We start from the raw sequence: 27,778 nt of genomic DNA, 5'->3' as shown, positions 1-27,778 counted from the left end.
CCCGGGCCCCGACCCTAAAACAACCCTAACCCTGGGCCCCGGGCCCCGACCCTAAAACAACCCTAACCCTGGGCCCCGGGCCCCGACCCTAAAACAACCCTAACCCTGGGCCCCGGGCCCCGACCCTAAAACAACCCTAACCCTGGGCCCCGGGCCCCGACCCTAAAACAACCCTAACCCTGGGCCCCGGGCCCCGACCCTAAAACAACCCTAACCCTGGGCCCCGGGCCCCGACCCTAAAACAACCCTAACCCTGGGCCCCGGGCCCCGACCCTAAAACAACCCTAACCCTGGGCCCCGGGCCCCGACCCTAAAACAACCCTAACCCTGGACCCTAAAACAACCCTAAAACTGGGCCCCGGGCCCCGAACCTAAAACAACCCTAACCCTGAGCCCCGGGCCCCGACCCTAAAACAACCCTAACCCTGGGCCCCGGGCCCCGACCCTAAAACAACCCTAACCCTGGGCCCCGGGCCCCGACCCTAAAACAACCCTAACCCTGGGCCCCGGGCCCCGACCCTAAAACAACCCAAACCCTGGGCCCCGGGCCCCGACCCTAAAACAACCCTAACCCTGGGCCCCGGGCCCCGACCCTAAAACAACCCTAACCCTGGGCCCCGGGCCCCGACCCTAAAACAACCCTAACCCTGGGCCCCGGGCCCCGACCCTAAAACAACCCTAACCCTGGGCCCCGGGCCCCGACCCTAAAACAACCCTAACCCTGGGCCCCGGGCCCCGACCCTAAAACAACCCTAACCCTGGGCCCCGGGCCCCGACCCTAAAACAACCCTAACCCTGGGCCCCGGGACCCGACCCTAAAACAACCCTAACCCTGGGCCCCGGGCCCCGACCCTAAAACAACCCTAACCCTGGGCCCCGGGCCCCGGCCCTAAAACAACCCTAACCCTGGGCCCCGGGCCCCGGCCCTAAAACAACCCTAACCCTGGGCCCCGGGCCCCGGCCCTAGAGCCCTAACCCTGGGCCCCGGGCCCCGGCCCTAGAGCCCTAAACCCTGGGCCCCGGGCCCCGGCCCTAGAGCCCTAAACCCTGGGCCCCGGGCCCCGGCCCTAGAGCCCTAACTCTGGGCCCCGGGCCCCGGCCCTAGAGCCCTAACCCTGGGCCCTGACCCTAAAACCCTAACCCTGGGCCCTGACCCTAAATCCCTAACCCTGGGCCCTGACCCTAAAACTCTAACTCTGGGCCCTGGCTCTGACCCTAAAAACCTAACCCTGGGCCCTGGCCCAGAGCCTAAAACCCTAACTCTGGGCCCTGGCCCTGAGGCTAAAACCCTAACCCTGGGCCCTGGCCCTGAGGCTAAAACCCTAACCCTGGGCCCTGGCCCTGACCCTAAAACCCTAACCCTGGGCCCTGGCCCTGACCCTAAAACCCTAACCCTGGGCCCTGGCCCTTACCCTAAAACCCTAACCCTGGGCCCTGGCCCTGATCAAAAAACCCTAACCGTGGGCCCTGACCCTAAAACAACCCTAACCCTGGGCCCTGACCCTAAAACAACCCTAACCCTGGGCCCTTACCCTAAAAAAACCCTAACTCTGGGCCCTGACCCTAAAACAACCCTAACACTGGGCCCTGACCCTAAAACAACCCTAACCCTGGGCCCTGGCCCTGACCCTAAAACAACCCTAACCCTGGGCCCTGTCCCTGACCCTAAAACAACCCTAACCCTGGGCCCTGGCCCTGAGCCTAAAACCCTAACCCTGGGCCCTGGCCCTGAGCCTAAAACCCTAACCCTGGGACCTGACCCTAAAACAACCCTAACTTTGGGCCCTGGCCCTGACCCTAAAACACCCCTAGCCCAGGGCCCTGGCCCTGACCCTAAAACAACCCTAACCCTGGGCCCTGGCCCTGACCCTAAAACAACCCTAACCCTGGGCCCTGGCCCTGAGCCTAAAGCCCCAACCCTGGGCCCTGGCCCTGAGCCAAAAACCCTAACCTTGGGCTCTGGCCCTGAGCCTGAAACCCCAACCCTAGGCCCTGGCCCTGAGCCTAAAACCCTAACCCTGGGCCCTGGCCCTGAGCCTAAAACCCTAACCCTGGGCCCTAACACTAAAACAACCATAACCATGGGCCCTGACCCTAAAACAACCCTAACCCTTGGCCCTGACCCTAAAACAAACCCAACCCTTGGCCCTGACCCTAAAACAAACCTAACCCTGAGCCCTGACCCTAAAACAACCGTAACCCTGGGCCCTGGCCCTGACCCTAAAACAACCCTAAACCTGGGCCCTGGCCCTGAGCCTAAAACCCTATGCCTGGGCCCTGGACCTGAGCCTAAAACCCTAACCCTGGGCCCTGACCCTAAAACAACCCTAAACCTGGGCCCTGGCCCTGACCCTAAAACAACCCTAACCCTGGGACCTGACCCTAAAACAACCCTAACCATGGACCCTAACCCTAAAACAACCCTAACCCTGGGCTCTGACCCTAAAACAACCCTAACCCTGGGCCCTGACCCTAAAACAACCCTAACCCTGGGACCTGACCCTAAAACAACCCTAACCCTGGGCCCTGACCCTAAAACAACTCTAACCCTGGGCCCTGACCCTAAAACAACCCTAACCCTGGGCCCTGACCCTAAAACAACCCTAAACCTGGGCCCTGACCCTAAAACAACCCTAACCCTGGGCCCTGACCCTAAAACAACCCTAACCCGGGGCCCTGACCCTAAAACAACCCTAACCCTGGGCCCTGACCCTAAAACCCTAACCCTGGGCCCTGGCCCTGAGCCTAAAACCCTATCTCTGGTCCCTGGCCCTCAGCCTAAAACCCTAACCCTGGGCCCTGGCCCTGAGCCTAAAACCCTAACCCTGGGCCTGATGGAGGATGCAGTGAGCCAACATAGTGCCATTGCACTCCAGCCTGGGTGACAGAGTGAGACTCTGTCTCAAAAAAAAAAAAAAAAAAAGAGTCTGAAGGGTGATGTTAATTGCACCACTCTTTGTAATAGCAAAGAAAACACGTAGAAACAACAACTGTCAATAAATTGTGGTATATAAAATGGACTATTAGGTTGTTAAAATGAAATGAATCTATATATACTAACAGAGAAAGATGTATATGAGGTACTGCTAAAACAGCAGTTGCCAAACACTATCTATATGGTATAACTGCAGCATTTTAAAAAATGAAATATCTGCTGGGTACAGTGGCTCACATCTGTAATCTCAGCACTTTGGGAGGCCGATGCAGGAGAATCACTTGAGCCCAGGAGACTAGCTTGGGCAACATAGCACAATGCTGTCTCTACAAAAAAATATAAAAAATTAGCTGGGCATGGTGTGCACCTGTAGTCCCATCTCCTGGGGGGCGAGGGTTGCTGAGGTGGGAGGATGGTTTGAGCCCAGGAGGTGGAGGTTGCAGTGAGCCGAGATTGCGCCACTACACTCCAGCCTGGGTGACAGAGCAAGACCCTCTCTAGAAAGAAAAAATAAAATATGTGTATATTTATATTTATATACAGCATATATTTGTATCTCTACATGTGATATCATGGTGGTAATTAGCACAGTTTACCAAATAGCCTGATTCTCCTCTTTACACCCTCACGGTGGGATTGCACATCCCCCATCCCTCTGAGGTTAGCCATGGCCCTGTAACTTGCTTCAGCGAATCAAATGTGAGCCGAAGTGATGCATCACTTCTGGGTAGACGTTTTAAAAACCAGTGCAAATTCACCACCACATGCTCTTTCCCTCCCTCAGTGACTCATGAAAGCAGGTGTCACAATGGGAGACCACGATCTCAATAACCAAGATGATGAGAGACCCCTGCTCCCCAACCCCACCAGCGCCCATTGAACCCATAGCATGGGCAAGAAATAAACTTTGGTTGTATTAAGCCACTGCTCTGAACTCTTAAGTCACCTCATGTAAAATGACCAGATTCATCTTCCTAGATGTATAAATTCAGAAACCTTTTATTGGGAACAGAGCTTTTGTGTATACAATCACACAATTATTATTATAACCACCTTATAAGGCATTATTATCTCTAGTGCACAGATGAAGACCAGGGAGGTTGGCATGCCTAAGATAAGATACACACTAATGTCAGAGCTAAAGCTGGAACCTAAGTCTTCAAGTCTACTAGTTTTGTTTGTTTGCTTTTGAAAGTTATCCCACCGCCCTGTCATAAGTACAGATGGTTCCTAATGATCCACTAGTGGTTCCCTGGTATTTGCAGCTCCTTTAAGGAATTAAAGACATTTATGAAATTGGCTGGGCACAGTGGCTCATGCCTGTAATCCCCGCACTCTGGGAGGCTGAGGCAGGTGGATCACTTGAGGTCAGAGTTCAAGACCAGCCCAGGCAACATGGTGAAACCCCATCTCTACTAAAAATACAAAATTTAGCTGGCCATGGTGGTGGGTGCCTGTAATCCCAGCTACTCAAGAGGCTGAGGCAGAATTGCTTGAACCCGGAACACAGAGGTTGCAGTGAGCAGAGATCGTGGCACTATACTCCAGCCTGGGTGACAGAGTGAGACTCCACTTCAAAAAGAAAAACAAAAAAAATGTTGCCCAGGCTAGTCCTGAACTCGTGAGCTCAAGCGATCCTCCTGCCTCAGCCTCCCAAAGTGCTAGAATTGCAGGTGGGAGCCATGGCACCTGATCGAGAAATACACTTTTGAAAAGAGTTAAGAGAATTTTTTTTTTATCTCACAGAGTTTTAAAAAATGTTAATACAAAGATTCAAGAATAAATATGCTTTCTTACTAGCATGACTTGTTATTTCTTCTTTCATAAGTCAGAAATGAGAAAAGGTAGTTTTATTTGTTACATGTATAAGTTCTACCACTTTCCAACCTAGAATTATCAACTATTTAAAATAATATGTTCAGTACATCAGAAAGTATCTGAAAATAATCAAGCCAGATATAAAAGACAAAAAAATTGCTAAGTTATTACTTATGACACCAAGCTTATAATCCAACCATTCACAGATGCTATACACAAAGAGAAGGGAACTAGACCGGGTATGGTGACCTGTAATCCCATCACACTGGGAGGCTAAGGTGGGAGGACTGCTTGAGCTCAGGATCTCAAGACCAGACTGGGTAATATAGCAAAATCCTGTCTCTACTAAAATACAAAAATTAGTTGGGCATGGTGGCCTGCGCCTGTAGTCCCAGCTACTTGGGAGGCTGAGGTGGGAGAATCACCTGTGCCCAGGAAGTCAAGGCTGCAGTGAGCTGTGATTGCACCACTGCATTCCAGCCTAGGAGAGAGAGTGAGACCTGAGTTTTTTCCTCCATGCCTTGCTACCTGTGCTGCCCCACGGGGAACGGAGGGAGCTGAGGCTGAAGAAGCAGGGATGGGTCAGAACATAAAGGGCCTGCATGCCATATTATGGAGAAGATGCTTTATCTCACCAGCAATGCAGAGTCCCCGTACAGTTTTTAAAAACACAGTGACGTAAGATTTGTTTTCCACACAGATCACTCTTCTTGTGGAGGTGTAATTTAATCCTCAATTCTTCAATTTCATCTAAAGCCCACATTGATCCACCCTCCTCTCCCAGAAATTCATGTACCCCAGGTTAAGAACTCCTGTCCAAGAATAAGATAACAGCAGCAGGAACAATGAGAGGATTAAAAAAAAAAATTCCAGAAGATGCTAATCTAAAGGAAGTGATGACTGCATGGAATCAGTAGGGAATGAAGAATTCAGGTTTCTAGCTCTGATGTTTCAACAGACGGTGGTGTCACAACTAAGACAGGAAATATAGGAGAAAGAGAAACACTTTTAAAACTACAAGAATGTAGTTTTAAAAAAAAAATCTTAGATATGTTCCTGAAAAATGTGGCATAAGCCTGATCCTATTTCCCCAGTGAATTCCACAATAACCTCCACAATGTTTTCAACTGACAGTGTTTCACTAATACTTTATCTTTCTCTACTCTCTTCTGTTCTTTAATTAGCTAATTAACTAAAAACAAATCTGCACATGCTAGAAGGCCTAAAGAATTTTTTTTTTTTTTTTTTTTTTTTGAGACGGAGTCTCGCTCTGTTGCCCAGGTTGGAGTGGAGGTAGTGGCACAATCTCCATTCACTGCAAGCTCCACCTCCCGGGTTCACACCATTCTCCTGCCTCAGCCACCCAAGTAGCTGGGACTACAGGCGCCCACCACCACGCCCGGCTAATTTTTTGTATTTTTAGTAGAGACGGGGTTTTACCATGTTAGCTAGGATGGTCTCGATTTCCTGACCTCATGATTTGCCCACCTCAGCCTCCCAAAGTGATGGGATTACAGGCGTGAGCCACCACGCCCGGCCAGAAATATTTCTATTTTTAAAAATTCCTTTCTGGATTGTGTATAATCACTGCCTAATATGTTTGGTAAATCTGGTAAGTTCTTACATCATATCTGTATTTACAGAGACCCTTTGCTGACCACCTCCTGCCTTTATCCCACCCGAGTCAGAGAGCGAGACCTCCAGCAGAAGCCTTCTTACCTTTGACAGTTCTCCCAGGTGAGGCCACACCCAGCCCAGTTTGTCCAGCACACACTCGTCAAACTTTGCCTGCTGTTTGCGTCAGTGACAAAATAACTGCTGGCCAGTATAATCAATGCAAGTCCAATATTCTGTAAAAGGCTCTGCACAGTGACGTTTTATCTGCCTGGAAAAGAAAGCTGGGTTAGGGGCATCTCTTTGCAAAACAATGAAAAACAGAAAAGTGAGAAAAAAATAGGTACAGATCTCAAATACATAGCCTTGCTTTTTGAAAGGTATGTGAGTACATATTCTTACCTCACTTACAAGACAACTTCAGGATCCTCAATTTGAGAACAAGTTAGTAAACAAAAAAGATTTCTGAGGTAGAAAACCTAATTTCTTTATATAGTAAGAAGAAAAGAGCGTAGCCTAATGCACGCCTATCTTACTCAGAGAGGAACTCCTTACTTGGGGCCTATTTATTCTTTTCTTTAGATCCAATTCCTCTAAGGGTATCAGCTTAGCAAATTTAGAAGAGAAGGAGGCATAATTAAATCATGGACATGCTGATAGAAGTCAAACGCGACAGACAACGGCAAAGGAAGAGACAGAATTATAAAAAGCAAATACACAAACTAACAAGCAGAAGATCCTGGGATCATTCAGTATAAAGACAAACTGTACTCCACTCCTCAAAAGCTCAAGGTCCTCATTTTATTTACGCATTGAACAAAAATAGATATTAATCCTTGCTATCAAGAACAAAGTTATATTATATTTGGTATTCTCTGTTAAGAAGCAGGCTAGCATATAATTCATTCTGTGGCCATCAAAAATGGCTAGAGAAAATTTAACTTCTGTGTATAAAAAGAATAAGTTTCAGTTTTTTGCAAAATCCTCCTTATCTTTTCAACCCTGCTAGTATGCATGTTCAAGCAAGAATAAAATACCATCATTTTATGTAAAAGCCATACTTGAGGCAGTGAAATTCAGAACACCTTTCTCCCAATGAAATAATAATTTTATTATTTAAGTGCTTACCTGTCATACTCCAGAAATCTAGCTACACTCTCACATGAATCTTGTTTAACATGGATCAGGAAGGAAGGATCTCAGAGATGGCTTAAGGAAGTATACAGTGAAAAATATGCTTTCCACCCTGCCCAATAAGCCACTCAGTTGCTCTCCTAGAGGTCCACCAATGTCACCAGCTTCTTAGGTTTCCCTTCCGGGTATACTAAGCATAACCTGCACCCACATAACTTCTACTCAAGAATCACTTTGGTAGAAAGCAACCATTTCCAATGGGAGTTTTATATTCCTCCAAAACGCAGCAGCAGCAGACGGGCTGCAAGCCACTACTCTAGTAGCACGGATCCCTGTTCTGGACCCTGTTACCCATACCTAACAATTATCTACTAATGCCTAAAACCAGCAACTTCAGCAGTGAGAAATTCCTCTATGGAGGCAGTTAGGCACCTTGGGAATTTGTGAAATCCAAACATTCCTTAAAATGTACTACCACTGGGCCATGGAAAAAATGCTTTGCAAAAGTTCTCTTAGAAAATAAAAATTGTTTAGGCTGGATGCTGTGGCTCATGCCTGTAATCCCAGCACCTTGGGAGGCCAAGGTGGGTGGATCACTTGAGGCCAGGAGTTCAAGACCAGCCTGGCCAACATGGCAAAACCCCATCTCTACTAAAAATACAAAAATTAGCCAGGCAGGTGGCACACACCCGTAATCCCAGCTACTCAGGTGGCTGAGGCATGAGAATCGCTTGAACCCAGGAGGCAGAGGTTGCAGCGAACAAAGATCACGCCACAGCACTACAGCCTGGGTGACAGAGTGAGACTCTGTCTCAAAAAAAAAAAAGAAAAAATTGTTTAAATAAACACACACACACACTCAGTCTCGCTGGCAATCAAATCAATGCAAATTGAAACATTTGCACCTCCCAAATACTGCAAATTAAATATTTGCACCTCCCAAATATTTAAATACTATGCATACCAGAATCCAGCGCTGAGGACAGCATAAATTGATCCAACATTTAAAAAACAAAAGCATTTGCTGGGCACGGTGGCTCACGCTTGTAATCCCAGCACTTTGGGAGGCCAAGGCAGATGGATCACGAGATCAGGAGATTGAGACCATCGTGAAACCCCGTCTCTACTAAAAATACAAAAAATTAGCTAGGCGTGGTACTGGGTGCCTATAGTCCCAGCTACTCGGGAGGCTGAGGCAGGAGAATGGCGTGAAGCCGGGAGGCGGAGCTTGCAGTAAGCCAAGACCGTGCTACTGCACTCCAGCCTGGGCGACAGAGCGACACCCCATCTCAAAAAAAAAAAAAAAAAAAAGCGATACAGTTCAAGAGCCATAATGATGTTCAAAGCCCTTTATAGAGTAAACTCACTGTTAGGAAATTTATGCCAAGGAATTATTAACTGATGAAAATGATCTATACGCAAAGGTAATCACTGCAGATTTATCCAAAATAACCAAAAACTGAAATCAACAATGATGTTCAATAACAGGAATTGGTCAGGTACGTTATGGTTGGTTTATCCACTGATGGAATAATATATAACCATTAAGAATGATGATCATGGTCAGGTGTGGTGGCTCACACCTGCAATCCCAGCACTTTGGGAGGCCAAGGAGAGCGGATCACTTGAGGTCAGGAGTTCAAGACCAGCCTGGCCAACATGCTGAAACCCCATCTCTACCAAAAATACAAAAAAATTAGCCAGGCGTAGTGGCGCAGGCCTGTAGACCCAGCTATTCAGGAGGCTGAGACATGTGACTCGCTTGAAGCCAGGAGGCAGAGGTTGCAGTGAGCCAAGATCACACCATTGCACTCCAGCCTGGGCAACAGAGTGAGACTCCGTCTCAAAAAAAAAAAAAAAGATGATCATGAAGACTATATAGCAACTTCGAAGAATGTTTCCAATAATATCAAGTGAAAAATGAATTTCTCAATGTATACATACTATGATTATAACCACAAAAATATCTTTGCATAGGGACAGAGACAGCAGATGCAAGAAAGGAAGAAAGCAGCTACTGTGCTAAGGTATCTATTTTTTTTCTCTAACTTCATTGTAGTGGACATCGGTGGTTTCTGCCTAGCCAGCAGTCATTCCCCATTCTTCTGTAACATCCTTCTAATTTTCCTTTGGGAACAACCCCTCCCTGTCTCTCAGCAATGTGGTTTGGATGAAGCTAAGTCCACTCCCCATCTCAGGCCTGACCAATTAGAGCTTTTTATCTCCTGAAGCACAAGTGATGCAATGATATGTATACGAAGTCCGCCAGCCAGGACAATTAGACTCAGTCCAGGAGCTTCTGCTCACTTCTGGATAAAGGGCACACTTTGTCTAGGTTTGCTAAGCAAGTATCAACAGAACAGCAACTCGAGTGGCTGGTGGCCATTTTTGGTACAGCAAGGTGAGAGTCTTTCTGAAATGAGGTCAACAGAGAAAACCAGGACTAAGAGATTGTGAAAAGAGGAGAGGCAAAAAGACATCAAGTAGTTGTGAAATTATTTAAGCCCTTGAATCCAGCCCTGCCTGATGCCAGGCCTATTTCTGGACTTCAGAGTTACAAGAGCCAATTTCCTTTGAGTTGACTTTCTCTCCTTTTAAATAGAGTGCTAATATGCTTGTTAAAACATTTTCCTACAATTACACAGTTTAGTTTTTTTTTACTTAAGTATCAAGCACAATGACCTACCTAAAACCTAACTCCGAATACAGTTTTCTTTCCATCATACCTGTGTTCTGTAGTAATGACAAAACCTAGTGAATGCCTGCTTAAAAAGGACTGTGATAGGTTGTTTTACGTGCCTTTTCAAATTTTTCACAGCGAAAAGACTTTCCCCTTGCTGTAGCAAAAATGGTCACGAGTCACTTGCTTAGCAAACCTAGATAGGTATTATTTTACAATTTGGAAACTGAGATTCATGGAGATAAAAGAACTTGCCAGATAATAAAAACAAAACCAAAAATAATTATCATCCTTTGAATGTTTTACCTTGGTCTGATTTCAAAGCCTATGTACTTCCTAATAAAATCCAGATTATTAGCTGGCTGTTCACTTATTCATTTAAACCTTTATGCTTCAACCAAGTAGGCACTGATACCAAAGATTTTTACCTAAAGAAGTCCAAAGCACACTTGTTGACCAGTTTGCCTTCCTCTAAACACCGCCTCGGATCTTTCTCTTCCCAGCGGCAGAGCATAAACTCCTTGTTGGGCTTATCACATTGAGCTCCATAGTGATGGCCGCAGCTTTAAGCACAGCAGAACTAATTTTCACCTAGGAAAGGAAAGATGGGACAAAGGCCACAGACTGTGAACCAGAATACCACTTTCTCAGATTTACCTCATGCGGGTCAGAATAGAGAACACAAAAGTAGCACTGTTCTGACTTTACCAAGAAAATTAAACACTGTCATAATAATAATTTTTTTTTTTTTTTGAGACAGGGTTTCACTCCCATCCCCCAGGCTGGAGTGCAGTGGCGCGATCTCGGCTTACTGCAACTTCGGCCTCCCAGGCTCAAGCGATTCTGCTGCCTCAGCCTCCCAAGTAGCTGGGATTACAGGCATAAGCCACCTCGCCCAGCGATTCTTTAAAATCTATGGTGATTTAGAGAACACGAAGCTCTTTCACACATATTATTTTCTTCACTTTTACAATAGTCTCATGAAGAGATTAATATTCCCATTTTAGAGCAGAAGAAATGGCACCCCTAATAGAATCTTTATTTATGGTAGAAAGAAAAGGGTGTAGAGAAGGATGAAGTCTTCTGGGATGCAGGGAGAGGAACCAACTCTGGAGAGCTTTGCTGAGTTTCTGCTGCTGGAATAAAATTAATAGATATATAAGGCTGGGCACAGTGGCTCATACAGGTAATCCCAGCACTTTGGGAGGCCAAAGCAGGCAGATCACTTGAGGCCAGGAGCTCAAGAACAGCCTGGCCAACATGGTGAAAGCTTGTCTCTAGTAAAGATACTAGAGATGTATCTGGGCGTGGTGGTGCACACCTGTAATCCCAGCTACTAGGGAGGTTGAGGCATGAGAATTGCTTGAACCCAGGAGGCAGAGGTTGCAGTGAGCCAAGATCACGCTACTGCACTCCAGCCGGGGTGACAGAGCAAGACTCTGTCTCAAAAAAAAAAAAAAAATTAAATTAAATTAAATTAAAGGATAAATAAAACTCCCAGAGGACTACGGAGTCACAGAAGATGAGGCTGGAAGAGATCACAAAGAGCATCTAGTCCATCTAGTCCATCTAGTAATAACTAATAATAAAGTACTAAAATCTACAAATTTTTTAAAAATCAGAGCGTATCCAAGGTTGCCATCCCTTTATGCCCACCAATTTCGCTCAATAGTATTTTAGTGATATTTTCTTGAGAAGATACACAGTGTAGATATAGCCAGCTCAGAGAGAACTGCAAACTGTCCAGGGCCTACAAACAGCTGCTTAAGCAAGAGACCTGTGGTCCCTTTTCTGTACTACCTTTTCTTATACCAATACCACAATGTTTTAATTACTGTCACTGAAGATAACATTTTGTTATCTGGGAGAACCATCCTCCTCATTCTTCCTTTTCAAAACTTTTTTGGCTATTCTTTCAGATGAACACCTTCCCCCAATAATTTGCATTCAAATTGTATTAAATTTAGTTATATGTTAAATTAGGGAACAATGGGCACTTTTTATAATACTGGGTGCCTGCTCAAACTTCACATCCTCAGAGAGCCTCTCTCTAATCATCTTACATAAGCTATCATCAGTGGTCACTCATGTGGTCTGGTCTTAGCATTCATGTGCTAAGTCTGATCAATTCTAGACATACTTGTTCTTTCCTCTCTGTAAGCACAGTTTCTGTATTAAGCACCAATTACACTGGGGTCATTAACATCTTTCTCAATAATTTTAAGAGCCCCTGAGTGGTCTGTGTGTGACTAGAACATAAGCTCCCAGAGGGAAGGGATTTTGTTTTCAACAGAGATCCACTACTGTAAAGATATCAATTCTCCCTATATTAAGCTATGGTAATTAAATATAATGTTGACTACGGTACACACCAAGCACCCAAAATAGTGTCTAGCACAAGTAGCTGTTGAGCACCCACTCTTTGCTAGAAAATGGGGATACAATAATTAGAAAACAGATATGAATACATCAATCACACCTTCTCATCCACAACACAGTATTTCTCTCCATTTATTCATAGTCAAGTCATTCTTGTCCTTTGGTTAAAACTAGTTTCCTTCATTATAGGGACCTTGAACATTTCTTGTTTATTCCTCCGTATTTTAGCACTTTTGATACTATCTAAATAGGATAGTTTTTCTATTAGACTTTCAAACTGTTTACTGCTTGCTTGTATACTGTATTTTCTCTCCAGCCATCTTACTGAACTCTTGTTAGTTCTGACACAAAACTCAAGAAGATTAACAGAAAAACTGCCATTTACAAATAAAAACTGTCTCTTTCCCTTCTGCTACTTTATTTTTTTCTTCTTATTCTCATTTCCTATTTTATTGCTTTAACCAACCCCTTCAGGACAATACAGATGAAGAGCAATGACAGCAGACAACCTTCCCTTTTTCTAAAATTAAAAGCAAGTTTGGTATAATATTTGCTGTTGGTATCTGGAATATAGTTGTTTGGATATTCCTTGTTAAGAAAGCTTCTTTCTAATTCTAATTAGTTTTGCTTTACTGTTGTTTTCTATACCAGAAAAGACTAAAATTTTTAGGCTTTGTTTTCATTAATTTATAAATGTAACATAGAGCATTAACAGATTTTGTAAAACTGATCCAATGTATTTCTAGAATAAAATCTAGTCTGTCACAGTGTATTATGCTTTAATACACTACTGAATTTGATTTGTAAAATTAAAAATTGTTGTGTGAGAACAGTCTGTAATTTTATTTTATTATTTTTTTGAGACCGAGTTTCGCTCTTGTCCAGGCTGGAGGGCAGTGGCGCAATCTCGGCTCACCGCAACCTCCACCTCCCGGGTTCAAGTGATTCTCCTGCCTCAGCCTTCCTGAGTAGCTGGGATTACAGGCATGCACCACCACATCCGGCTAATTTTGTATTTTTGGTAGAGACGGGGTTCCTCCATGTTGGTCAGGCTGGTCTCAAACTCCCGACCTCAGATGATCCTCCCACCTCAGCCTCCCAAAGTGCTGGGATTATAGGCGTGGGCCACCACGCCCAGCTGTAATTTTATTTTTTATGCACTTTATGCAGCTAGGTTATTAATAAAAGGCAAGGAAAGATGACAAGAGTAATTAATCTATACACTATAGAAAGGAGAATAAAGTTATGACTATGTCTATTAATAGTGCAACAGTTACAATTATCAAAGATAAAGTTATGACATAAGTGAAATCTGCCATGATGACTCTAATAAATTTATGTTTAAAATCTGTAAAGTTTTTGTATTAAAGTTTTTGAAAATAAAAGAATTTATTTAGGTAAACTGGCACACATTTGCTTGTTTTATTACCTATAAACAGCTAGGAGAATAAAAACTAACACTCAAACTTTTCTAAAAGCTTAATATATTTTAATAATTAAGTTAGTTATATTTACTTGTCATATGCCTTAAAAGAGCTTTAACTGGCTGATTCAATTATTCAAAGGCCCAAAACTATACGGCCCAAAAAGCCTGACACATTATTTCCCTACAAATGTGGAAATCTTATCAAAATGAAGGTATACACATGTTGCTGAGCACATAAAACACCATCCCTGTCACAGGAAAATAAAGGAAGACATTGAGTCTGTTTCATAATTAATGAAAAAGAGGGATGTGCTAGAGACAACACAGTGAGTCAGTGGCAACCCCAGAACTAGAACACAGAGATTGTGACCTCCAACCAGGCTTCTTCGAGGTGGATGAGCCTGAGATGTCACCATATCCCCTCACCTGCTTCTTCACTGAGACTGATGAATTCCAACAGAAACAACATCCTTTCACAGCTGTTTACCATGAATATCGTCTCAAATTCATTCAGATCTCTTTGTCTCAAACAACACAGAATTTCAACATCCTTCTCATTTATTCTCACAACAGCCTCACTGCACAGCAGGGCTACACAGTCTGCAGGTGTGGAAACTGAGACAAAGTCACCATCTAGAGCCAATCAACCTTCTAGTCCTGTCCTTGTCTCCTTAAACTACGTCTGTACCTCTTTTTGTAGTACTTTATTTATACCATGCCTTGAGTTTTCCTAAATTTATGTAAAACAGAGAATAGTACTTAATAGAACTGTTATGAAGATTAAATGAGTTAATATATATAAAAATAATAAGAACAGTGCCTATCACATCGAAAGCACACCATAAATATTAGCTATTTTTATTTTTACTCAAAATTATCAAATGTGTCCAAGGACTTTCCAGTCCAAAGCTTCTGACTTCTGACTGCTTTTTCAATGGGGATGTGTCATAACTCCTAAGCCAATGAGGTCCAAAATGTATTTAACTCGCTCTCCAAACGGGCTCCTTTTTCTGGCTTCACCAGTACTATTGCCACGCTGCAAATCTGACTTTGATTCTTCAACCTTCCCTACCTCCAATATCTAATCCATTGCTAAGTCTGATCAATTCTAGATATACTTGTTCTTTGCTCTCTGTAAGCACAGTCTCTGTAAGCACCAATTACACTGGGATCATTAACATCTTTCTCAATAATTTTCAGAGCCACTGAGACCAGTCTCCCTGCTTTTCTTTCTCTTTCTTCAATCCATTCTTCACACAGCTGCTACTGTGATCTCCCTAAATGACAATTCTTATTTTACTCTGCTGTTATATTAGCAACCAAACTCTCATTCAGCCTTAACAGCAGAATAAAGCCTCAACTTCTTAACGGGTACCGAAAGGCTTCTGGACCCAAACTATCTTTCCACCCTTCTCACCCACAACACTTCAAAAAGGGACTGACTATTTACTGTTCTCTCAAAACACTGAACTCCTTTTTGACTCTCTGCATTTTCCCATCTCCTTACTTTTGCTCGGACCCTACCCTCACTTAGAGGGGTCTTCTCTTCATCTCCACCCATAAATGCCATTCTTCATATGCCATTTAGTCATGTCTTACATTATGCCCAAAAAGTGCTTTCTCTATTCCCTTTATAGTTTCAGAGAATTTTATAGCTGGGATCACCTCATCTTACAAATAACCGTGTCTGCAAATGCTAAAACCAAGTAATCAAGGTGACCGGCAGGTAGGCCTAGAATTTAGATACAACTTCAAATCTTTTCCTAAACCACATCTTCCCCCTTTCATAGTATTTAATCACACCTTGTCTTGTATTTTAGTTATTTATGTAATTATTCGTATGTTCATTCAATTGTGTGAAGAGTAAAGGCAAATGTATTTCAGATGCATCAGTTGTATGAAGTAGAACTTCAGATGTTTGTTGAACCTAATAAAAATTGCAACAAGAAATACAGCAACTCAAGATTAACCCAGCTACATGGGGTGGGGGCAGGGGGGTGGTTCACCGGGGGGAACAAAAGAATGGGGGCCACATGGCAGCTCCCCTCTGCCACCTCAGAGTAAATGTCACTTTAATATAATAAAGTCCCTGAACATAGCTAATAATTTCTTCCTCTGAGGAAAATAACAGTTGCCACTCTCACAGGCATCTAAGATTAAATGAAGCATTGCAGGTAGAAGACTTAACATATGGCCAGGCGCGGTGGCTCACGCCTGTAATCCCAGCACTTTGGGAGGCCGAGGCAGGCAGATTACGAGGTCAGGAGATCGAAACCATCCTGGCTAACACGGTGAAACCCCGTCTCTACTAAAAATACAAAATATTAGCCGGGTGTGGTGATGAGCGCCTGTAGTCGCAGCTACTCGGCAGGCTGAGGCAGCAGAATCGCTTGAACCCGGGAGGCGGAGGTTGCAGTGGGCCAATATCGCGCCACTGTACTCCAGCCTGGGCGACAGAGCGAGACTCTCAAAAACAACAAAACAAACAAACAAAACACTTAACATAGTGCCTGGTATATCATTGCTGGTACATCATTTCTAGTCTTGGCCTTCCTCTCCTTTAATGTAGCCTGTTCTACTATCCAGCCCTGCCATGACACTCCTCTGCCTTAAAACCTTCCACCTCTTCCCACCACCTCCCTTACTGGATCAAGTCCAAACTGTTTGGTCTGGCCTTGTAGAAGCTGCTTCCAAGTCCTATCTCAGCCCAAGTTGCCTCTCCAGGCTCAGCACCTGCTGCTTCCCACCACCACCACTAAGGTCACATCAAACTGTACTTGGCTCCCTAAACACACAAGTTCTGCTAGGCCGTCTCATTCTTGTGAGTTTTCACCCATAATATAGTGGAAAAGCACTGGTTTTAAAATCAGACCTGGGTTCACTTCCAGCTCTATTACTTACGAGCTCCGTGACCTTGGGCAAATCATTTCTACTCTCGGGGACTAATTCCTTATTTATAACGTTACGACCAATTGTGTGTGTGTGTGTGTGTGTGTGTGTGTGTGTGTGTGTGTGTGTATATATGGTATATATACGGTATATATATGGTATATATATGGTATATATATATATGGTGTATATATATGGCATATATATATATATATATATCCTACCTTATAGTGTTGCTGGGAGGATTCAATGAATTAATGCATGGAAAGTAATTAGCATCCTGCCTGGTATCTAGAAAGGACTTGATCATGTTAGCTATAATTAGTAGGGTATGTTTCTACTTCACTTCTCACAGCACTAACTTCATTGTAGTGTGACTGCCTCTTTATGTGTCTGTCTGGATTGTAAAGTCCATGAAAGCACGAAGTACATCTCTTCCAGCGTTACGTGCACACGTTAATTACTCAAATGATATCTCTTGAATAAACGAATGCTTTAAATGGGTCCTGTTACCAAACACCTTCCCAAAGCTGTGAGTAGATGCACGCTCCAATATTGTCTCATTTTCCCGCGGCTTCGTCACCCCACTCTATGCACTCTGCACCGGTGATACCACTTTAAGGTAGGTGACCGTCCCCCTCGACTGTGAGCCCCTAGGGTTGTATACTCACCTCGCATGCAAGTTTGAGGATTAAGCGACATAAGCTAAGGAAAATGACTGGTTGGTGCTTAATAAAATGTATCACTATTATTCACGGAAGGAGAAACAGGTCGCTGTGGAGGGCGAAAGGGGGAGGATTCTAGAGCCACTGCAGGATGCGACAGGGTGGGGTAGAGAGGGGAGGCGACTCCCAAAGCTGCGGAGGGGACCTCCGGGGGTCGACCTGTATATGCGTTGGAGGACTGGGGAGGGGGGCCCGGGTCCCAGGATCCGCGGAGCCCAAGCGAGGCTAGGCCCAGGCCCGAGAAGCCGCAGCCCCATGTCTCCCTTGCCTGTCCTCCGGATAGCCTCACCTCATCTACTTTCAGCTCCTCTAGAGTGGGCAGCTCCACTATCCCCGGCATGACGGCTGCAGCCCCGACCTCGACGAGAAGCCCTCAGCCGCGTCGCCCCCGTCTCCTCGAACTCCCCTTTCGACCGCCGAGCGCCACACGGCGCCTGCGCATGCGCATCTGGCAACACGCAGGCGTATCGCCCTGCCCAACCAGGAGCGACGGAGCGTGCGCAATACCGAGAACTCTTCCGCCTCCGGCGGGGTGGGGCTTCGACTCGGCTCCGCCCACCCCTCCAGGTTGTCATAGTGATGCCGTATCCACTGAGACTCCGGATCCTAACAGCTGGAAGCTAAAAACAGGCGCCATGGAGTACACAGGGAGCAAATATATCGGGGAATATGTAGATGGGAGGTAAGGGGCTCATTTGATTCACTTACTATACCTTGGATAGCTGTGACTGGAAAAAGACGGCTTTTTGCTTCTGCGAAACACCTTGTGCCAGGCACTTTCACAAACTTGCCCGAGTGATTTTTTCAAGGACCGTATCTAATAAGCAGCAAAGCTGAGATGCATTCATTCCATATATACTTATATGTGTGTGTGCATTGACTGTGTGTGTGTGCTATCTGCCAGCTTTAAACATAGGAATAAGAATATTTAAAATGTCAAGATCCTTGCTCTTAATGGAGTTTATAATCCAGTTGGAGATGTATTGCCAATAAACAAATGTGATAAAATAATTACAGATAATGGTAAATGCTATAAAAACAAACACGAAGATTAGGGAAGAGAGACTGGCTAATCTGAATCTACACGTTCTCCCTTTTTCCAAGGAGGATCTAGGGGATTGGTAATTATTAGTTCTAGTGGGTTATAGTGACTGGCAGCACAGGAGGGGTTGGCTTCCCCCTTCTGAAGATGAACAGCTACACGGTCGCTACCTTCCAGGAGGAGTTCACGATCTAGGGATTATTATAGAGGATTATATACACAAATCACTGTAGTGGACTAGTAGTAAAAAACAATTCAACGTGTAACCCTGGGGATCGATGGGACAGGGTTAAACCCCCAAGTTGCCATTTTAGTTAGAGGGGAGGTCCACAAGCGCTCTTCCAAACCAGTGTTTCAAAACCTTTTATGAGGAGCTGAATCTGCCAGCACCAGAACTTCTGAAAAAGACAAAAAATTTGTTTCTCCAATTAGCAGAAAATGTAACTCATTCACTTAATGTTACATCTTATGTATGCGGGGGAACCACTATCGGAGACCGATGGCCTTCGGAAGCCCGAGAGTTGGTGCCTACTGATCCAGCTCCTAATATAATTCCAGTTCAGAAGGCCCAAGTTAGCAACTTCTGGGTCCTAAAAACCTCAATTATTGGACAATACTGTATAGCTAGAGAAGGAAAAGACTTTATCATCCCTGTAGGAAAGCTTAATTGTATAGGACAGAAGTTGTACAACAGCACAACAAAGACAATTACTTGATGGGGCCTAAACCACACTGAAAAGAACCCATTTAGTAAATTTTCTAAATTAAAAACTGCCTGGGCTCATCCAGAATCTCATCAGGACTGGGCAGCTCCCGCTGGCCTATACTGGAAATGTGGGCACAGAGCCTACATTCAGTTACCTAATAAGTGGGCAGGCAGTTGTGTTACTGGCACTATTAAGCTGTCCCCATAAAAACGGGTGAGCTCCTAAGTTTCCCTGTCTATGCCTCCCGAGAAAAGAGAGGCATAGTTATAGGAAAGACAATGAGTGGCCCCCTGAAAGGATCATACAGTATTATGGGCCTGCCACACGGGCACAAGACAGCTCATAGGGATACCGAACCCCCATCTACATGCTCAATCGGATCATATAGTTGCAGGCCGTCTTAGAAATAATTACTAATTAAACTGGCAGAGCTTTGACTGTTTTAGCTTGGCAGGAAACCCAAATGAGTAATGTTATCTATCAGAATAGACTGGCCTTGGACTACTTGCTGGCAGCTGAAGGAGGAGTTTGTAGAAAATTTAACTTAACCAATTGCTGCCTACAAATAGATGATCAAGGACAGGTGGTTGAAAACATAGTCAGGGACATGACAAAGTTGGCAGATGTGCCTGTACAGGTTTGGCACGAGTTTGATCCTGAGTCTTTATTTGGAAAATGGTTTCCAGCTATGGGAGGATTTAAAACCCTCATTGTAGGTGTATTGCTAGTAATAGGAACTTGCTTACTGCTCCCCTGTGTATTACTCTTGCTTTTTCAAATGATAAAAAGTTTTGTTGCTACTTTAGTTCATCAAAAAACTTCAGCACAAGTGTATTATATAAATCACTATCGCTCTATCTCACAAAGAGACTCAGAAAGTGAAGATGAGAGTGAGAACTCCCACTAAGAAGTGAAAATTCTCAAAGGGGGGAAATACAGAATGAGACCACCACTTCTCCTGTTGTCCTTCCCAGCTTCTCCCCAATCTCCCCTTTTCCCTAGTTTATAAGGCAGGAGAAAAGGGAGAAAGCAAAAAGTTGTAAAGAAACAGAAGATAAATAGCTAGACGACGTTGGCGCCACCACCTGGCCATGGTGGTTAAAATAATAATAATGTTAACCCCTGACCAAAACTACTGGTGTTATCTGTAAATTCCAGACATTGTATGAGAAAGCACTGTAAAACTTTTTGTTCTGTTAGCTGATGCATGTAGCCCCCAGTCACGTTCCTCACGCTTACTTGATCTATTATGACCCTTTCACGTGGACCCCCTAGAGTTGTAAACCCTTAAAAGGGCTAGGAATTTCTTTTTTGGGGAGCTCGGCTCTTAAGACATGAGTCTGCTGATGCTCCTGGCCGAATAAAAACCCTCTTCCTTCTTTAATCCGGTGTCTGACGAGTTTTGTCTGCAACTCGTCCTGCTACAGGGTGACTGTAAATGATGCCAAACCCATGAAAAACAGATGGACCTAGAGTTGGTAAATTTATCAAACATAATGAAGAAAGTAAATGAAACTTTTTTCTTTTCTTTTCTGAGACGGAGTTTCACTCTTGTCACCCAGGCTGCAGTGCAATGGCATGATCTCAGCTCACTGCAACCTCTGCCTACCGGGTTCAAGCCATTCTCCTGTCTCAGCCTCCAGAGTAGCTGGGATTGCAGGCGTGCGCCACTACGCCTGGCTAAATATCGTATTTTTAGTAGAGACGGGGTTTCACCATGTTGGCCAGGCTGGTCTCGAACTTCTGGAAGTGATCTACCTGCCTAGGCCTCCCAAAGTGCTGGGATTACAGGTGTGAGCCATGGCGCCCTGCCTAAAAGTAGATGAAACCTTTTAAGATGTTGAAGAAAAATATACAAGCTGCAAAATTATCTTGTAAAGCAACCAAGAAGAATACTTTAAAATCCTCTGAGGAAGCAGCTCTGCTCTAAGAATGCTTAAAGAAGAAAATCTAAGGTTGCCAAAAATCCACTTGTTAACTTGAGGTCATAGGATGTAAATAACATTTTAGAGAGCCAGATATCTCTGCACACATTACAAAATAATATGGGTAAGTATGAACAAGCTTCCAAGGGAAATGGAACCTGATGATAACCATGCTAAGTACAGAGAAGCCCTTAGTTGAGTTCTGCGAGGTTAAGGAAGGGTTTGAAATTAGAGGTGATGGAGGGATTATAGCAGAAGGCAAACAATGATGTTAGTGACAAACAGCTCTGCAAGCCGAATCTGAATCTATGACCCCAAACCCTAACTTCACCTAATTTCTAACCCTAACCACATCACTGACCCAAAACTAACTCTAACCCAATCCTCTCACTCTGAAACCTCACCTTCACCCTCTAACCCTTACTCCATCCCCGAAGACTCACCCTAAACCCATCACTCTCTAATCCTCTCCACCACCCTCACCCTAACCCAACCCCGACCTGATCCTCAAGTCAAACTGGGACACTTAGGCTGGACAGACCAAGAATGGGTGGTTTTAACAGGGCCCAATAGGGAACCCCTGGAGGAAGAACCATGGATAACCTAGCAAAGGAAAAAGGGGAAGATCTGCCCTAGCATCTCCTTTACTCAAGCACTCCAAACTCATAGAAAAAGATCTGAGGAGCAAAGAGCCAACCACCAATGGGGGATGCTGGAGGGGCAGCAAGGTGATAAGATCCAAAAGATAAGGACAGTGCTAGTCCAATCATCCCAAGTTCCTAGTGGACAGTTAATTTATTGGCTCATTCTAATATGGAAGACCGAACATCAGACCCATGAGGCATCTCACAAGAGACAGGAGTATTAAAAGATTTAGTAAAAGCGTGTTTAGGTGAAATGTAAATGCAACAGTGTTTTCATGGGCACATAACAAGACAGGGCTGGGTAGTGGGGAAAAGACCTGGTCTGAACTGTGAAGTGAACCAGGCTTCTGTTTCCCTGAGATGCAGAGTTCTAAAACCCCTTACTTGAAGCTCTGCATCTGGGTTGTAAATCAAGGAATCTTTTTGAGATCAGACATTTCCTTCCTACTGATGATTTCTAACAGCAAAGTGGCTGTCCATGATTTTAATAAACAAGGATTCTCAGTGGGAAAACAGACACTCAGTGGGGTCATTATGACACTTTAAATCTGCAGTGACCATGGAGGAAATCTGTTTCCTAAATCTGTTACCTCGGCCTGATGAATGATAGGGCAGAGCTTTCTCACACAAAGCTGATGTTTACTTTCCTGGAAGCCAGTTATGCTAAGATCTGGAGGAAGAATAATCCAGGCAAAAGGAAGAGCAAGGTTGAAGACCTTGAATTAAGTCCAGTTACCCCAGGAGCAGAGGGAGACAACATCAGAGCGGCCATCAGGAGCATAAACATGCGCAGGCCTAGGCAGGGCCTTGTACATCAGCCTTCATATCATATCCTAGGTACAGTGAAGTCACTGAATCAGAAGATAGTGATCCAACATACATGAAGGGGCAGTCTGGCTAACACAGTAGGCAGGGTAAGAACAAAGTAGAGTGAGCAGCAGTGACGATAAAGAAAATGTGAAATACTTGAGATTTATTTTGAAGACAGATCTGATATGCCAGTTGAAGTATTAAAAGTATATATGTAATCCCAGCACTTTGGGAGGCCAGGGTGGGTGGATAACCTGAGTCCAGGAGGTCAAGACCAGCCTGACCAACATGGAGAAACCCCATCTCTACTAAAAATACAAAATTGGCCAGGCATTGTGGTGCACACCTGTAATCCCAGCTATTCGGGAGGCTGAGGCAGGAGAATCGCTTGATCCCAGGAGGCAGAGGTTGCAGTGAGCCAAGATCACGACATTACACTCCAGCCTGGGTAAGAAGAGCAAAGCTCCTCAAAAAAAAAAAAAAAAAGTATGCGGTGCTGGAGAGACAGCAATTGAGGATGACACAGGCTTGCTGCCAAATCAACTAGACAGGCATGTAGGGTCCAGCCCCACAGGGACGGTGGGTTTTCTCTCCATGTGCAGAGACAAAAGATTGTAGAAATAAAGACACAAGACAAAGAGATAAAAGAAAAGACAGCTGGGCCTGGGGGACCACTACCACCAAGACGCAGAGACCAGTAGTGGCCCCAAATGCCACGCTGCACTGATATTTATTGGATATAAGACAAAGGGGCAGGGTAAGGAATGTGAACCATCTCCAATAATAGGTAAGGTCACATGGGTCATGTGTCCACTGGACAGGGGGCCCTTCCCTGCCTGGCAGCAGAGGCAGAGAGAGAGAGAGAAGAGAGAGAGACAGCTTATGCCATTATTTCTGCATATCAGACTTTTAGTACTTTCACTGATTTGCTCCTGCTATCTAAAAGGCAGAGCCAGGTATACAGGATGGAACATGAAAGCGGACTAGGAGCGTGACCACTGAAGCACAGCATCACAGGGAGACAGGCCTCCGGATAACCGCGGGCGGGCCTGACTGATGTCAGGCCCTCCACAAGAGGTGGAGGAGTAGTCTTCTCTAAACTCCCCCGGGGAAAGGGAGGCTCCTTTTCCCAGTCTGCTAAGTAGCTGGTGTTTTTCCTTGACACTGATGCTACTGCTAGACCATGGTCCACTTTGCAACAGGCATCTTCCCAGACACTGGTGTTACTGCTAGACCAAGAAGCACTCTGGTGGCCCTGTCGGGGCATAAGAGAAGCCTCACACTCTTGTCTTCCGGCCACTTCTCACTATGTCCCCTCAGCTCCTATCTCTGTATGGCCTGATTTTTCCTAGGTTATGATTGTAAAGTGAGGATTATTATAATATTGGAATAAAGAGTAATTGCTATAAACTAATGATTAATGATACTCACATATAATCATGTCTATGATCTAGACCTAGTATAACTCTTCTTATTTTATATATTTTATTATACTGCAACAGCTCGTGCCCTCGGTCTCTTTCCTCGGCACCTGGGTGGCTTGCCACCCACATAGGCAGTCATGCCATTCACTGAAAAGCAGAAGCCAAAGGGAAACCAGAGCCTAATCAAGTGTTTTAAACACATCAGGTTTGAAATGCCTATGAAGCACCCAAGTGGAAATGCTGAGTAGGCAGCTGGGCTCCAGGTATCAATCTAGTCTGGGAACTGAGTTTGGAAGACACCAGCAAACATCAAGCCACCAATGAGGATTAGGTCACCTGGAGATTCCCAATTCCATGGAACAGAGGGCCCGAGACTGAATGGCCAACATTTAGACAAGAAGTCTGCCAAGGCTCAATCCAGGTCTCAGGCCAGAACTGTTAGCGCAAGAAGCTCCTTGCTCCTAAGAACAGAGCCTGGCCTGATAGGTGCCATGCTGGTTCCCTGAGGATGATACCTGCTCAGGAATGAAGGCAACATGCACAAAGGTACCAGGTGAGGGACTGGACCCAGGGATACCACACCCCTGCATCTTCTCTATTTCCTCTAACATAGGTGGTCAGCATACTTTCACTCCTTATCCAATTTTATAAAAAATAGAGATTAGGGCAATGTGACATAACAGCATTAAGCACTAAACCATTTGACAGGGATTCCTTTCAAAAGTGAAAACCAGTGTACGATTATACAGCTTCTCCACTAATCTTTGTTACCAACAGCCACTTAATCTAATCCTAAAGACTGAGTACAATATTCCTTCTACAATACTTTGAACACTCACTTCAATTTATTGCATATTTTCTAAATGCACCTCTCTCTCTCTTCTGAAAGAGAGAACATTTCATCAGAAAACGAACGGGGTCTTTTGCCTATCTGATGGTCTCACACCTTCACAACAGCTACATATCCTTGGACCAGCCAGGGACAGACCAACTCCAGGGTTCTCTGACAACAGAAGTCCTGGAAATGCTCTGCACTCAAAACAAACCCCTACACCACCCCAAGGGAGGGGGATTGTTTCAGGTTGGGGGAGATGCTAAAAGAAATTGAACCTAAACTCTTCATCAGGCATGTCCAGAGTGGCTTTGGCTCTCCATGTAGGGCGAGGCCTGCAGACCCTTTGGCTCTTCTTTCTGGTGGCTCCATCTACAGGTTGCACCTGGGCTGAATAAGCAGCTGTCAGGGGGAGAGAAGCAGCGTTATGTCAGAACTGAATAATAACAGCTAACATTACCTGTACAGTTATGTTTGCCCATACAATTCTAACCACTTTGCATAAATTAACTGATTAATTCCTCAAATTTGTAAGGTTGATATTACTATCATCCCCCACTTAGAGAGGTTCAGTAGTTTGCAAAAGGTGTTAGTACTACTATGTGGTAGATCCAGGATTTGAACCTAGCTGATCTGGCCCCACGAATTGCACTCAAACTGCTATGGGATATGGCTTCATTGCTAGTAGAGAAAGCCAAGACACAAAGACATGAGGCAGCTTTCCCCAACCCAGGAGCAGGACCAACATAGGACCATGCTCTTTCCCACTCCTCCCAGGACCTCCCCGCTGCTTCCCAGGTTCAGTCCTAGGAAGAGGAAAGAAAGGTCCACGCTTTCTGTTTCCCTGCTCCCTCAGGCTTCCCTGAGCCCAACTCCTTCCCCCACCAGGCTTGTTGCTCTGGGCCTTCTTCCTTTCACCCCCTAGACACTTCCTCCTTAAGTTAGGCCTTCCTGAATCAACCAGTGGCTAGCTCCTCACCAGCTCTGAGAGCCCGCAGGGCCTCACACCGTTCGGCTTCCATCTGAGCCCTATAGTCTCCAAACAAGGAGTGCATCAGCTGCCTCTTCCGGGGCAGGGGCGTTCTTTTGCTGCGCAGGGTTCGGATTGCTCCAATAGTCTGCTCTTCTGCGAATAAAAATAAAGGACTAGTGAACACCTCTATTACTGACCTCCTACCACCCCGCCGCAAAGGCAACAACTCCATACTCTGCCACCACCCGCAGGCCAGGCAGTGCCACTGTTCACATCCCCCAGCTCTATAGAAGGGTCCCTTACTCTGTTTCGGGGTGGGTTTCTGCCTCTTGAGGCCCAGCTCCAGTTGCTCCACACACCAAGCCAATTCCTGGGCCAACTGTTGTGCCTGTGATGGATTTGGGGAAGTGGCTGTGAGAGGGCACAGTAAAACCATAGCCGCCGGCCCCATCTCATCCCCCTCCCCGCCTTAACTCCGCGGACCCCAGATCACACGTGCCCGTGGATTCGCACCCGTGGATTCCACCCTTCCCGACTGAAGCCCGCCCTTGCCTGGGCCTCAGCGCTTAGGGGAACTTCTTCTAGGGCGAGTTTCTCTGAGGCCTTCTCGCCTCCATTTGCCACAGAGGCCCTGTTCCGGGTTTTCTTCTTATTCTTTTGTTTTTTCGACGCTGTGCCGCCTTCATCGCCTAACGGGTGCGCTCTGGAGTCAGCGTTACTGCACGTAGGTTGCCCTGGGCAGAGACAGACAGTGGAAGGATTCCGGGCGCTGGAAACCGGGCCGGGAAGCCGGGGTCTGCGGGACGCGCAGGGAGTACCCGGGCCTGGGGCCGCCGCTGCCTCCCCAGCAAGATGTCCCAGGGCCTGGAGAAAGGGGGGGTAGCACGAGGGTCACCGAGAGCCGCCAACAATGCAAGGCCCAGCCACCCGCGAGTCTTCTCCACACCGCTCACCGCCATGCGCCGCAGTCTCCACCGGAACTATGCGGTGCGCAGAGTCCGACGCCGAATTCCGTCCTTCAAGAACGCGCCTGCGACTCTAGGTTCCGCGGGGCGCGGGCGGGGCGCGGGCGGGGCGGGGCGCGGGCGGGGCGGGGCGGGGCGGGGGCGGGGCGCGGCTGGGGTGGGATGAAGCTGGGGCGGGGCTGGGGCGAAGCTGGGACGGGGCTGGGAGGAAGCTGAGATGGGGCTGGGGCGGGGCCTGGGGTTTCGGGGAAGAGGCTGAAGAGGGGTCTCGGAAGAACCCTTGTGAGCGAGTGATCGCGGGCACTGACTACGTGCCCGGCACCTTTCCGGATAAAAGTTCAAAGCTCTCCACAAGGGTGTGTCTTCTCAAGGCTCACCTTTTGGTGGGGAGGGAAAAGCAAGTAAACAGCACATGAGCAGCTATGGCGCAAGAGGGTGGTCGGCAAAGACCCCTGGGAAATGGGGAAGAGCGAGGGTCAGGGCGCGGTCGTTTGAGAGGCCGGCATCTCGGGACGTGGAGGCTGGGGTGAGGTCTGAGAGTTGGGAGGGCCCCCGTCATGGGCTTACTTCCGTTCTAACGCAGTGGGAAGTCGCTGCAAGATGTAAATCTGAAGAGTGGCATAATCGTAGACGTATGTTCTGCAGATCTCTCTGCTCTTGTGTAACGAGTGGGGCACATGGGGTGGAGGGACGTGGAGGGGTTTCAGAAGCAGACGCGGGAAGAGCCTTGGACAGGATATGGACGTGAGGGAGGGTGGCGGTATGGGGGAGAGGGAGAGCCCCATCCCACCACCTCTCTTCCCCTGGATGCTTCCCTCCCACTATACCTTCCTAGAGACCTGGGGTCACACACAAC

The 27,778-nt window shown here is 46.0% G+C and overlaps 2 protein-coding genes across 4 annotated transcripts in view; both read right to left on the bottom strand.

Annotated features, from left to right (window-relative positions):
* The window catches only part of LOC134759133 (decreased expression in renal and prostate cancer protein-like), a 75,796-nt gene extending 53,737 nt beyond the window's left edge, over positions 1-22,059 (bottom strand). For 2 of the 3 annotated variants that reach the window (XR_010135069.1, XM_063709654.1), the window contains exons 1-3: positions 17,890-22,059; positions 10,610-10,772; positions 6,473-6,638 (exon numbers count right to left, since the gene is read on the bottom strand). The gene's annotated coding sequence lies outside the window, so the exon portion shown is untranslated. The remainder of the gene's footprint in view (positions 1-6,472; positions 6,639-10,609; positions 10,773-17,889) is intronic. The other variant, XM_063709655.1, reaches the window with a different exon arrangement.
* A 1,311-nt stretch (positions 22,060-23,370) lies between these two features.
* On the bottom strand, positions 23,371-27,295 carry C7H8orf33 (chromosome 7 C8orf33 homolog). The gene is made up of 5 exons (XM_004047733.5): positions 26,911-27,295; positions 26,510-26,821; positions 26,261-26,345; positions 25,964-26,110; positions 23,371-25,386 (listed from the first exon to the last, which is right to left on the bottom strand). Exons 1-5 carry the CDS (start codon positions 26,914-26,916, stop codon positions 25,247-25,249), a joined length of 690 nt encoding a protein of 229 aa, XP_004047781.1. The 5' UTR covers positions 26,917-27,295; the 3' UTR covers positions 23,371-25,246.
* Positions 27,296-27,778: the final 483 nt, after the last annotated feature.

Source organism: Gorilla gorilla, chromosome 7 (genome assembly GCF_029281585.2).
Source record: "Gorilla gorilla gorilla isolate KB3781 chromosome 7, NHGRI_mGorGor1-v2.1_pri, whole genome shotgun sequence".
NCBI lineage: Eukaryota > Metazoa > Chordata > Mammalia > Primates > Hominidae > Gorilla > Gorilla gorilla.
Note: the sequence above shows the minus strand (reverse complement) of the source record. Positions and strands in the feature narration are given on the sequence as shown.